The sequence below is a fragment of the Gopherus flavomarginatus genome, chromosome 5 (assembly GCF_025201925.1).
Source record: "Gopherus flavomarginatus isolate rGopFla2 chromosome 5, rGopFla2.mat.asm, whole genome shotgun sequence".
Classification (NCBI taxonomy): Eukaryota; Metazoa; Chordata; order Testudines; family Testudinidae; genus Gopherus; species Gopherus flavomarginatus.
Window position 1 is genome coordinate 27,759,102 of NC_066621.1, and position 14,319 is coordinate 27,773,420.

Sequence of the window (14,319 nt, forward strand, 5' to 3'; positions counted from 1 at the left end):
CAGGGAATTGATTAGGTGAGATAAGCTCAGATGATCCCTGCAATGAATCCACATTCCATACTGCAGAGGTCAAAAAACCCTCAAAGTTCCTGCCAATCTCACCTGGGGTACAATTCCTTCCTAGCCCCAAACATGATGACCTATTTGGCCCTGAGCACGTAGAGAAGACACTAGCCAGGTATGCTATCGCTGAAATAGAAGTTATGGATTTGATGCAGAAATTATTGGGTGAGGTTCTAAGGCCTGTATTATGCAGGAGGTCAGACTACATGATCATAATGGGATATAAAATCTAGGAATCTATGAAAACCACCACAGTAATGAAACACAATACAACATAAACCAACCAGTCACCCAAACATTGAACAAAGTGTGCAAGTCTTGTATTTTGTCCTGACATCTGCCAGAGTTAGGCTCTGGTTGACTACAAATGTAATAAAAAGCTGAATTGGTGGCAGCAAATAATATTCATCATATTATGTTAAGAAACTATGATCCCTTACCAAAATACTGATTTTATTTAAACTGTGGGGGTAGGGTTTGATTAGGGTATATTGTAATAGGTGTTTTCCATCTCTAATTGATAGAATCCTTTGGGGATTTTGAGACAGTTAATTTTCAAAACTCATTTTGAAGAGAGGAGTTGTAAAAGATTTACTCTTTGTTTCATGTCTTGTGTCTCAGTTGGACACGAATTCCTACTGAACACTTACTTCGAGGCTCCCCTCCTCCTCCTCAGCGAAGATATGGTCACACCATGGTTGCCTTTGATCGCCACCTCTATGTGTTTGGTGGTGCTGCAGATAACACATTGCCAAATGAACTACACTGCTATGATGTGGACTCTCAGACCTGGGAAGTTATCCAGCCTAGTCCAGATAGTGAGGTAAAGAGTGCGCTGTTTAATTACACCTTTTTCTCCTTTCAATCTACCTTTTGCTTCCATGGTACAGAACAGAGAATCTTTATTTAAATTAATAACATTAATATTGAATTATACCTTTATAGCTCCTTCCCCAACAATGTGTTATACTGTCAGTACAGAGTGAACAACATTTCCTTTGAAGGCACTGTCATTATTGATACTTGTAAAACTCAAACTTTCTTCACTGGCACTTTTTTTAAAAGATTCAAAAAAGATGTTTATAGGAGCTAACACTTGACATAGAAAATCATAAATCCTCATGTTTCATGGCATGAGCCAGCCACTAACTGACAAGCGTTAGGAAGAATCTTTCCCTGTGGGGATGTTATTCCATGATTAGCAAATGAGGTTTCTTGCACGTTCTCATGAAGCATCTGGTGTACACCCCTCTGAGAGAAGATACTGGACTAGATGGACCACTAGTCTGATCCACTGTGAGAAGTCCTATAAACTTCTTATTAGAAGGCAATTCCGCTGTTTATATGTTCCTATGTGCAGTACTTACTAGCAAAGAAGAACTGGCTGTGAATTTGAGAATAATAGGGGAGCTTGGAAAGATTAGCTACTGTTGAAGATATCTGGATTCATTAAGCAGTAGAATCATAGAAGATTAGTGTTGGAAGAGACCTCAGGAGGACATCTAGTCCAACCCCCTGCTCTAAGCAGAACCAATCCCAACTAAATCATCCCAGCCAGGGCTTTGTCAAGCCAGGCCTTAAAAACCTCTAAGGATGGAGATTCCACCACTTCCCTAGGTAACCTATTCCAGTGCTTCACCACCCTCCTAGTGAAATAGTGTTTCCTAATAGCCAATCTAAACCTTTCCCACTGCAACTTGAGACCATTGCTCCTTCTTCTGTCATCTGCCACCACTGAGAACAGCTGAGCTCCATCCTCTTTGGAGCCCCCCTCTTCACGTAGTTGTAGGCTGTTATCAAATCCACCCTTACTTTTCTCCTCTGCAGACTAAACAAGCCCAGTTCCCTCAGCCTCTCATCTTAAATCATGTGCCCCAGCCCCCCGATCATTGCCCTCCACTGGACTCTCTCCAATTTGTCCACATCCTTTATGGTGGGAGGCCCAAAACTGGACGCAGTACTCCAGATGTGACCTCTCCAGTGCTGAATAGAGGGGAATAATCACTTCCCTCGATCTACTGGCAGTGCTCCTACTAATGCAGCCCAATATGCTGTTAGCCTTCTTGGCAACAAGGGCACATTGCTGACTCATATCCAGCTCCACCATAATCCCCAGGTCCTTTTTTGCAGAACTGCTGTTTGGCCAGTCGGTCCCCAGCCTGTAGCGGTGCATGGGAGTCTTCCCTCCTAAGTGCAAGACTTTGTACTTGTCCTTGTTGAACCTCATCAGATTTCTTTTGGTCCAATCCTCCAATTTGTCTAGGTCACTCTGGACCCTAAACCTACCGTCTAGCATATATACCTGTCCCACCCAGCTTAGTGTAAAACTATTGAGTTGTCTATATTCATACAAAAAGCAATGTCAGAATATTAAAGGTGCTCAATTAAACACAAAGTCAGAAAACGTAGAAGTAAAGATTGAAAACACATTAACTTTTCTCTTGTTTGTAGGCATTATGGTATTGTAGTTATACAACTACATACTATTTCTCATTATATAATACATCCTTAGGCCTGGTCTACACTGGAGGGGGGGATCGATCTAAGTTACGCAACTTCAGCAACGTGATTAACAGCTGAAATTGACATACTTAGATCTACTTACCGCGGTGTCTTCACTACGGTGAGTTGACTGCTTCCGCTCCCCCGTCGACTTTGCCTGTGCCTCTCGCTGAACTGGAGTACAAGAGTCGACGGGAGAGCGCTCAGGGATCGATTTATTGTGTCTAGACTGGATGTGATAAATCGATCCCCGCTGGATAGATTGCTGCCTGCCGATCCGGCCAGTAGTGAAGACATACCCTTAGATACACCTATGTGAAAGATGACCTTGTATTGCACAATTTAAAGGAATTGGGTCTGACATGACATTTTTTAACTGAGGCTTCGGTGACCCTTGATCATTTTGTGCTCAGAATACAGAAAATAGCAGTGATCTCCCAGCATGTTACTTTTCATTTATTCCCTGGGTTCGGAACGGTGTCATTAGACATATTAGTTCCTCTTTCTTTATAGGTTTTGCCTTGAATTGTGTATAATGTTTCAGATGATGCAATAACAGTTCTGTAGCATTTTTATTAGCTGATCTGTGAAGCAGAAAGGGTTTAATGTTAGCATGCAATATAGAGAACTGCAAAATTTGATTTAATGTTTTTTTAAAGTGGAGATTCCTACATCAATTTTTATTTTGAGTAGTGTAGACGGGCGGACTCACCGCTGCGGCACCTCCTGCTGGTAACTTTGGGAATTAGCTCGGTTCCAGCTCCCTCTGCATGCCGGTGATTCGTCTGTCCTCTGGCCCCCATGTCCCTCTCTGGACCCGGTGCCCTTTTACATGGGGTGCTGCCCCCTGGCAATAACCCCTTTCTCTCAAGGTCTCCTCTCCCCAGGGAACCCCCACCCTCTATCCCCACCGTGCCTCAGTATATGGCTACTGCCAGTCATTGTCTAGCCCCATGCCCTGGGGCAGACTGCAGTATCAGCCTACTCATCGCTGGCAAGGTTGGGTTTGGGCCTGCTGCCTTGGCCTACCCCTGGGCTGCCCTCTGCAACACCCAGTACCTATTAGCCCAATGCTAGGCCACAGCCTGGGGCTTTCCAGGCTAGAGTTCCTCTGCTCCTCTGCCTTTCCCCAGCCCTGCTTCACTCAGGTACCTTGCGGCTAGCTCCCTGCAGCCAGGCCCATCTACAGCCAGAGAGAGACCGCCTTGGGCTTCTGGCTTCCCGGGCCTTCTTATAAAGGCCCTGTTGCTCAGTTTGGGGCATGGCCCCAACTGCAGCCACTTCTCCCAATCAGTCCAGCCTAAAGACTGCTTTCTCCAGCCACAGCCCCTTCCCAGGGCTGTTTATAACCCTTCAGGGCAGGAGCAGGGGGCCATCCTGCTACAAGTAGTATAATCAGTATTACTGTTACTAATACTTACTGGTTTTACTAACAAGGTGGTCATATCTTTGTAGACAATGAATCAAAACATATTGCGGCAGGTATACAATGAGGCATTTGATAACTAAACTTTGCTGTAAAAACATTAGTGTAGAGCACTATTGATACTTCATCTAGCATCTTATGTACACACTCATACAGTCTTCACCTTGAACAAATCTGTCACGTAAGACACCAGTTCTCACATTTCACTTAAGTTATTGCCAGTGTTCATAGATTCTAAGGCCAGAAGTGACCGTAGTGATCATCCAGTCTGACCTTCTATATAGGGTTACCAGATAGCAACTGAAAAAAAAGGGACAGAGGTGGGGGGTAATAGGCATCTATTTAAGAAAAAGTCTTTAAAAATGAGACTGTCCCTTTAAAAACGGGACATCTGGTCACCCTACTTCTGCTTAACACAGATCATAGAACTTCCTGAAATAATTCCTGTTTGAACCGATTCCTGATTCATGACACCTAAAATGTAATACAACAGTATTCCCAAACTGCTTGAAACTGAGACCCTGTTTAGGAAAACAAAACTCATTGTGCTTCCCTCCAACTGCATCTTGTGATGTTAAAGGCCTACTTATATTTTAGATCTCAAAATATACTTCTCTCCTTTTTTATAAGATTTGATGAGTGGGTAGTTAATAATGTTGATGTTTGAAAAGAAATGAATGGGTGGTGCATACCTCAGAGCTATTTTTTCAAGCTCTGCAAACTCAGGCAGACACCTATGTATTAGTTACACTTGGATTACATTTTGAAGGTTTCTTCTGCAACAACAGCAGTTACAGACTAACTTTTTAAAAATGAAAACTGAAACTCTGGAGACTAGTTGACATTGGTCTGGTGTGACAATTTGGCCTACAATATTTTGCCTGCTTGGGAATTAACCATGAAAAATAGGTCAAGCTATTTTCAATACAAATGTTATAAAAAGGTGCAGGAAAATCAGACAAGAGACTAAATTAGTCTAAACAAAAAGGCGTTCTAATATAACACAAGGACTGTGTTAAAAGATGTGAATAAAAGATTAATAGACCAAAACTGGTGTAGTGGTGTAGTCCTGATCAGTAAACAAAATAATGAGGGGGTGGACTATGCCATGTACCTTCCCCTCCTTCTTTAAAAAAAAAAAAAAAAGCTTTTAAAAAAAAGCATCATGGCATCTCAGCTCAGCTTGTCTCAGCCCAGCTTATCTCATCTTCTCTGACCCCGAGAAAGAAAGAGTAGACAAGAATGAAGGACTTTCTTACCTGATTGTGAGGGGCTCCAGTCAGAGGCACATAAGACCCTATTCTGTCTCCGTTCACTTTTTGTATATTACTTTCTGCCCAATGATATTTCCTTCCATGGGGTCACGTGAGGCCCCCTTCGGGGAGGGTAGCTACGTGGCCCCGCTCCTGGTGCTCGAGACTCCACCCCTGCCCCCTGTCTGCTAGAGCCCTGAGTGCCCATCTCCCTCCCCACCCCCCACAGCCAGAAGACCCCCAGCTGAACCACCGTGGGCCCCCAGACAGCACCAGTACCAGGCCACTAGCTGCCCCCAGTGCCAAGCCACTGGCTGGCCTCAGCATCAGCCCCCAGTGCGGGCCTGGCCTCAGTGCCGGCCCCCAGCACCGGGCCATCCACCAGTCCCCAGCACCGGGCTGCCAAGTCGCCCCCAGTACCAGGCCACCAGCCGGCCTCAGTGTCTGCCCCAGCACTGGGCTGCCAGCCAGACTCAGTGCTGGGTCGCCCCCAGTACCGGCCCCCAGTGCCAGCCTGCTGACCTCTGACCGGCAGCAGCTGAGCTCCTGCCAGCTTGGGCACCGGCATGGGGGAGAGAGTGAAGCATGGGCGGGGCCAGAGCTTGGTTTAGGGGAGTATTAGCCTCCCCTGGCCTGTTGTACCCATCACCCATGTTTCCTCCTATCCTCTCTCTCACTCACTCAGCTTTTTCATCGAATCCTTAAACCCACTGTACTGCAAACACCACCACAGCAAAATAAAAGGCCTCTCCAGCCCTGCCTGTCTGGAAAAAAATGATCCCTAAGTGGTATGTGAGCCAGGGTCCACGCAACAAGTGTCATGGCTGACCTGCCAGCCTAAAGCATCTATTCAAGACTGACCAGCTGTCCAGTGCTCCAAAAATATAAACCAAAACCATATTTCCTCCACCTTTTCTATCCTGTCTCTTCTCCACTTTGTGTGTCTGTCTGTCTGTTAAAAACAGAAGTGAATACCCTTCACACAACAGGATTGAGAGTAAAATTAACCCTTTTCTTTCCATCAAAGAATAGTTGTTCGTAAAAATAAGACACTAATATTTTACCTCAACATTTTTTAATAGATTTTAATTGTTTATTTTGTATAATTACTCAGTTTCAGTTTCAATTGAAATGCTTGTTGTAATTTCTTGTTTTTTTATGTTTAATCTATAATCTTCCAAATTTAAAATAAATGCTTTTGAGAGTTTTGTCAAAAAAAAAAAAAAAAGAAAGAAAAAGAAAACAGTCTCTGTTTAAAAAACAAAACAAAAACCTCAATCCCCCAAACCTTAACTCTTTTGGCCTGTAAAATCAATACAATATTTGCTGGTGCTGGGACTTGGGTTGTTTTATAGCTTTTTATCTTGTTTTAGGATTTTACTAATTGAGTTTGTTTTAGTGTTTATTTGTTTAAGTAGAGAGCTTTGTATTTGAGAATTTTATTTTTTGATAAAAATCATCTTAAAATTATAGTTTTTATATTGAGGATGTGTTTGGCCTGTGTTTGCTTTGTTTATATATTTTAATAATATTTACAAATATTTTGGGGGGGGTTAATATTTTAATATTTAGATTTTTGCTGAGCTGTTATGGAGTTTTTAAAGATACTGTATTTTTTTAAAGTAAGAAATATTCATTTAAGATTTTGCTGATATTTTATTGATAAAATTTTATTTATTTTGTAATTTTTGTAGACATTTGTTTTAATAACTGTTTTATTTAAATGTTTGAGAATTAAATTTTTGTCTTAATTTTTACTTTTTTAAATAATAGAGTATTTGTGCTAGTTGGATTATTTTTATTTGAATTAAATATATTTTATTTGGAATTGCATTTGTTTAGTGTTTGTGTTATTATTACAGTGTTATTTGTTTTATTTTTTTTAATTAATTTAGTGGTTTTAATAACTTTAGACTGATGTAAAGATAACTTAAATTTTTGTTGATTTTTAATAGTTATTTTGTTTTTGTAAATTTGTACTTATTAAAATATAATCTTTAAAAATTAGTCTAAAAACCTATTAATATAAATAAAACATGATATTAAAATAATGCCTAATAAGCAATAAAATGTAGGTCCAAAAATTGATAAACCGCAAAATGTAATGATTAAATCTATTATGGCAATGCCTGGCACACCATGCTCCAAAAAGCCTGAACTTTGCACCCATTGAGCAATGCCTCCAACTTATCCCTGTGAGAGGGACTGTATCCTCCTTAAGCATGTGGAGGACAGTAGAGAAAGTACACAAGAATATCAGAGGGCTTATCTTTAGGTTTAGGTTGGGTTCAGTGAACATGAGTTCCAGATGTGAATAAACATTACATATACATAAACCAGGAGAATATTGAGTAGGGAAGATATATTACCCTTGTATTTATCACTGGTGCAACCACTACTGAAATACTGTGTTCAGTACTGGTGTTGACAGTTCAAGAAGAATGTTGGTAAATTGGAGAGAGGTCAGAAAAGAGCCACAAGAATGATTAAAGTATTAGAAAACATGCCTTATGGTGAGAGACTCAAGGAGCTTACTCTGTTTAATTTAACAAAAAAGAAGGTTAAGGGTGACTGGATCATGGTCTCTAAGTACCTACACGTGAAACAAAAATTGATAATAATGGACTCTTCAGCCGAGCACACAAAAGGTATAACAAGATCCAGTGGCTGAAAGTTGAAGCTAGACAATTTCAGAATGGAAATAAGGAGGACATTTTTTTTAGCAGTGAAAGTAATTAACTATTGGAAAAATTTACCAGGGTTCATGGTTGGTTGTCCATCACTGACCATTTTTAAATCAAGGTTGGAGGGTTGTCTTAAAGATATCCCCTAGTTCAAACAGGAATTAATTCAAGGAATTCCTGTCACTTGTGTTAAACAGGAGGTTAGACTACATGATCAAAATGATTGTTGTCAGTTGTTGGCTGCGTGTTTGTTCTTGATGTGTGCTGTGCCAGCTCTGTGCAGATAGTTGACGCAGCAGACCTTGATTGAATTGCCCAAGAAGACCACAGACTCATTTCAGTAGCGAAGGTACCTGGCCAGGTTTGTTGTTGACGAAGCATGATCCTAGTATCCTGTAGACTCTACAGGACCACTAACACATGTATACCAGCCCAGTGAACGGCGGGACTTTTCATTTCCCCCTGGGCCAGACAAAGACACTCCTTCTTTATGCACTGATACAAACAAGTTACATATTGCCCTTCTGATGTGGTTACCACCCTTTACAATGTATATGTTGGTGCGATCAAAACATCTCTATCCATCACGTTATTGTCCTGACCTTATCTTTAAGAGGGACCAGTGTGTCTCTGTACCATCTTCAAGGAATGTGCTTATACCATATCTTGGTATCGAGGTGTTCTGGCACTAACCTTCTGGAATGTGTTTATGTGACTACTTTTAGTGCCTAGGAGTGCTTGTGTTTTTGCAATACCAGTCCTGTTTTTGCCAGGTTCTGTGATCTTGTAAGTAGGCATATGCTGTAGCGGGGCCTGACTTTTGATCATATCTTGACTCTTGCTAACTTTGCTTTGCCTCAGCAGGGCTTGATTTTAGTTCAGGGCTTAGGCCTTACACCAAGCCCCTTATAGCTGGCCTCATGACTCAGGCTCTCTTTCCACTGCAGTGGTCACTTACAGTGCATTTTCAGAGATTATAAAGCCGCAGTTCCAAGGGGTGGGGAATTGGCCACCTCATTTTAAATTCTACTTTTGGGTAAGCATGGGTAGAAAAAATAATTGTACTTTTAAGTTGTGTTGTTAATATTTTTCCTGAATTTGTTCTTGCAACTGCTTAATGAAGGATGTTAAGAGAGCGCACTGTTCCTAATTAGGAATGCACTTCCCTTGCCCCAAGAGTATTTTTTCACACAATACAGTGTCAACCTGTGGTACTCATTGCCAGAGGATGTTGTGAAGGCCAAGACTATAACAGGGCTACAAAAAGAGCTAGTTAAGTTAATGGAGGATAGGGCCATCAATGGCTATTAGCCAGGATGGGCACGGGTGGTATCCCTAGCCTCTGTTTGCCAGAAGCTGGGAGTGAACGACAAGGGATGGATCACTTAATGATTACCTGTTCTGTTCATTCTGTTTGGGGCACCTGGCATTGGCCACTGTCAGAAGAGAGAATGCTGGTCTAGATGGACCTTTGGTCTGACCCAGTATGGCTGTCCTTATGTTCTTATATGTATAATGTAAAAATATTGAAATCAACATAACAGCCAGGCAAAGCATGAGATAATAGTCTAACTTATACCAGTTCTTCATAGAAAATATAATCTCATTCTAAAAGGTTGCTGAAAAAGAGAAATGAGAAGACAGTCAAATAGCCCTATACTCTTCCTGGAATCAGAGCTTTTGCAAAAAGTGCAAAGGAGTTGCAATCTGACCATTGCTGGGGCCAGCTGAGAGTTGGCTTGGGGTGAAGGAGGGTGATTTTCATCTGGCAGAAAGCTGGCATAATCAGCTGCTACATCAACTACCCCACCACATACCATGGCATAAGATGTGGTTTAGGGGCACATCGGGTGGAAGTCTGCTGCTCTTCACCAGTTTTCAACTACAGAATGTTCTCTTGGGGGAACATAGAATATCAGGGTTGGAAGGGACCTCAGGAGGTCATATAGTCCAACCCCCTGCTCAAACCAGGGCCAATCCCCAACTAAATCATCTCAGCCAGGGCTTCCTCAAGCCTGACCTTAAAAACCTCTAAGGAAGGAGATTCCACCACTTCCCTAGGTAACCCATTCCAGTGCTTCACCACCCTCCCAGTGAAAACGTTTTTCCTAATATCCAACCTAAACCTCCCCCACTGCAACTCCTTTTTCTGTCATCTAGTAGCACTGAGAAAGTCTAGATCCATCCTCTTTGGAACCCCCTTTCAGGGAGGTGAAAGCAGCTATCCAGTCCCCCCTCATCTTCTCTTCTGCAGACTAAACAATCTCAGTTCCCTCAGCCTCTCCTCATAAATCATATGCCCTAGCCCCGCTGGACTCTTTCCAATTTTTCCACATCCTTCTTGTAGTGTGGGGCCCAAAACTGGGCACAATACTCCAGATGAGGCCTCATCGATGCCGAATAGAGGGGAATGATCACATCCCTCAATCTGCTGGCAGTGACCCTACTTATATAGCCCAAAATGGTGTTAGCCTTCTTGGCAACAAGGGCACACTGTTGACTCTCATCCAGATTCTGGTCCACTGTAATCCCCTAGGTCCTTTTCTGCAGAACTGCTGCCTAGCCACTTGGTCCCCAGCCTGTAGCAGTGCGTGGGATTCTTCCATCCTAAGTGCAGGACTCTGCACTTGTCCTTGTTGAACCTCATCAGATTTCTTTTGTCCCAATCCTCTAATTTGTCTAGGTCCCTATGTATCCTATCCCTACCTTCCAGCTTGGGCACTGGCTACCTTCCAGCGTATCTACCACTCCTCCCAGTTTAGTGTCATCTGCAAACATAACCAGCGGGACTAAAGTTAGAACAGTTCCACCTGCTCCAAGTCACCGTGTATATCAGGAATCATAGAATATTAGGGTTGGAAGAGACCTCAGGAGGTAACCTAGTCCAATCCCCTGCTCAAAGCAGGACACGACCACTACCGTTTCTTTGATGGCCTGCTCCCACTCCCAAAAACACTAAGCAGATCATGGTGCAGGGGAGAATCTGGCCCAAACAATCAAAATACCTGACAAATATCACCTTCCCACTTACTCTGTTTGTTCTCCAGGTTACTGCTGAATACTTTAAATGAAGCCCTCAGTTTGGTCATGCAGAACAATGGGCAGAGGATATAAGGCAACATAATCTAAGGCTCCCATCCACAGAGGTACTTAGGAGGTACAACACCTAACCCCTAGGCTGGCTAATGCAGTGGTTCTTAAATAGATTTGATAGAGCCTCCCTTCTTTGTGTCTGTAGTTGTTTACATGCGTCCCCCCCTCCACCCCTCCGTACATATACCGCCACTCTGCTCTGAAGGCAGAGCAGAGAGCAGTGGCTGCTGGCTGGGCACCCAGCTCTGAAGGCAGCACTGCACCAGCAGCAGCACAGAAGTAAGGGTGGCAATGTGAAAAGTGATATTTGTCAATATCAGCAGACAATACTTGAGACAGCCTTACTTCTGCACTGCTGCCGCCACTGAGGGGCTGATAGCTGGAGCCCCACTGCCTCCGGGTGAGAGATTGGGGATGAGGGAAGGAGAACCCAAGCCCAGGTGTCAGGACTCCAGCTGCTGCTTTATCCCCACCTCCCAGGTGTGCACAGCCCTTCTACACAAGTCCCAGGCACCCAGGGCTGACAGCCAGAGCTCTTCAACAACAACAAAAAAGCACACAGCTCGCACTTCCCTTAACACATACCTGTGCCTTCCTAGGGGCCCTGTCCCATAGTTTGAGAATCGCTGCTCTAGTAGAGTCCTCAGCCTCGAGTTAGGTTCCCAAGCTCCCCAAACAATGGACAGGGAGAGTTATGTGCCTAAGGTAGGGAGCCTCAGAAGCCAGCATACCAGGCAGGGAGCAGCCTAAGCTACCTAGGAGTGAAATGCAGAGGAGAAGGGCAGGGCTTAGGCCCAGAGCCTCAAGGGCTTTTAGACCCCATACTGATAGGTCAGAGGTAGGCACTTTAGGCTAACTCCTCAGAGGTGTTTAAGTGCTTACCTCTCATTGATTTCAATGGGAGTTAGGCATCTAAATATCTTTGAGGATCTTGGCCATCTCTCCATTGTGAGCCCTCTACTGAAATTAGACACCTAAACAGATCAGCTGCTATAGCAGCCCATGTCCTGACGTCCAAAACGCAGCTCTTTCTTTCAGGAGCAGGAGAAGAGAGAAGGAGCATACACAGGTGTACCCTGACTAGCCAATAGCCTGCTTAGTAGGGCACATGGGATGTGGGAGGCCCAAGTTCAAATCCCCGCTCTGTCTTGTATGCATCAGGGGGATAACCCACATAGCTGGTGAGTGCCATAACCACCAGGCTAGGAGGTTTCTCTCAATCACTCCTATCAATGCTGTTCCACTTTTATAGAGTAGGGAGGTGAACCTGGCTCACATGCTTTGTGAGTGCCTTACTCATTAGGCTGTGTTGTTGTTATTGCATTACTGTAGCACCTGAGGAGCCCTGGTCATGGACCAGGACATCATTGGGCCAGGCACTGTATCAATAACACAAAGAAGGCTCCTGCCCCAGGAACAGTCTTTCTCTCTGTGTCCCAATGCATATTTAATTATGTACAGAAAGTGTAGCAGCTCCAACTGGAGAGAATGAGAGACACCTGTCTCAGAATATCCGGCAGCATGGTGGTTAGGCACTGATGTGGGCAACCTGCTCCAAATGAGGCAAAGAGAGATTTGAACTTGTGTCTCCCAGATCCTGCATGAGCTCCCTAACCAGCAGGAAAGACACACAAACATACATCTGTAGAAAAATTCTTGACTTGCTCAGACCTAGTTGTCTTTTTCTTAGGTCGTTGGTGTGCTCAGAGCACACCAATGGGAATGGGCTCCACTGGGCAGATAGACATTCCCCTGCCTAGTTTGGAATCTGACTTTGGGGCCCCCTAGGGCTCCAGCTGGAGCTTTGTCAGTGCTGCCTGGCAGAAACTTAGGGCATGTCTTCACTACTGGTAGTGCTACATCAGCACTGCTGCATCAATGCAGCTGCACCGATATAGTGTGCCTGATGAAGATGTGCTATGTCTGCAGGAGAGCCCTCTCCCGGCAGTGTAATTACTCCACCTCAACAAGAGGCGGAAGCTACGTCGGTGGGAGAGCATCGCCTGCTGACATAGCGTAGTGTGGACACCACTTTAAGTTTATGTAACTTGCGTCACTCAGAAGGGTGGCTTTTTCACACCTCTGAGCAAGGAAGTTGCATCAACTTTAGCAGTAGTGTAGACAAGCTGTTAGACACCTTGGTGTTTGGTGACAACTGCATGGTGTTTTGAGAATATCACAGTGATGCCTAAATTGTGCCTAAAGATGCAGAAAGGAGCCCGAATACCTTTGTGGATCTGGCGTTAAATGTTTGAAATTCTAATCATGAGGTAGCTCTGTCATCGCAGAGAGCAAATGAAGAATAAGTATTATTTGTTGATAAAAAGCTAATAGGCCTGGAACAGGACTATATTGTTGTCAGTGGGCTGATTTTAAAAGTTTTGTATGTATGAGCCTGACGTTTCAGACCCTCAGCCATAGAAAGACTCCTGGTCTTCGTCCAGCTTTTCATGCATCCCATTTATACTTTTACACATTGTTATTTTTAAATCTTGTAACCAGGTGGCCCATCCAGAAGTTGCTGAGAGGGTAGCTGCCCCAGAAGAAGCTCCTTCCTTCTCCTCAGAAGAACGTGGTTTAAAAAAATCTCGAGATGTATTTGGTTTAGATTTCGGCATAACAACAGTTAAACAACAGCCCACAGCAGACTCTGAGGTAACTAGAGTGCACGTGAAAAACAAAATACTGCAAACTAAATTCTACTCCAGTAGAGAGAGAACTAGACCTTTCCATTTTCTCTTTTCAGCTTTTTCCTTTCCTTGAAAACTAACTTGATCCACTTTGCTTCTCAGTTCTAAACAATGAATTTAGAAGCTTAAAGGGCTTTTCTCTGCACGTGTTTTAAATCAGTTTAGTGAAACCAGTGCAAACTCCGGCACGGATGCTCTCAATTGAATTTAATCCTGATTTATATTGGTTCACTTTAAATACTTGAGGTGTTAACTTCAGCTAAATGATGTAAATTAGGTTTAAATCAAATTAAGTGCCTCCACCTGGAGATTTGAACAGGTTTAACGACACTGATTTTAACACACATGGATGCTCTAATTTTCAATCCATCGAGTTCAAATATGGGGACTGTTGTATTAATTTAGATGGAATAAATGGGCCAAAAGTGTTTACATAACCCAATTACTGTGTAACATTAAATAGTGTTAAACAAGGTTTGAGGTTTGGCATACAGAGACTTCAGCCTGCTCAGTCCCATGGCAAACACACTATTAAAACTTTTAACCTTTTATTAAAGTTACAGAAAAGAAGGAAAAACAGTTAAAGCCTTTGAAATGTAAAGTATTAA

At 43.2% G+C, this 14,319-nt stretch overlaps 1 protein-coding gene across 11 annotated transcripts in view; it reads left to right on the top strand.

The window, feature by feature from the left end:
* LZTR1 (leucine zipper like transcription regulator 1) overlaps nt 1–14,319 on the top strand; it is a 261,156-nt gene that overhangs the window by 130,232 nt on the left and 116,605 nt on the right. For 9 of the 11 annotated variants that reach the window (XR_007774752.1, XM_050956118.1, XM_050956120.1 and 6 more), the window contains 2 exons: nt 685–886; nt 13,524–13,676. Coding sequence is in view for 10 of the 11 variants with exons in the window: in XM_050956118.1 (XP_050812075.1) it covers nt 685–886; nt 13,524–13,676 (355 nt within the window). In the remaining variant the exon portion in view is untranslated. The remainder of the gene's footprint in view (nt 1–684; nt 887–13,523; nt 13,677–14,319) is intronic. The other 2 variants (XM_050956122.1, XM_050956125.1) reach the window with 2 other exon arrangements.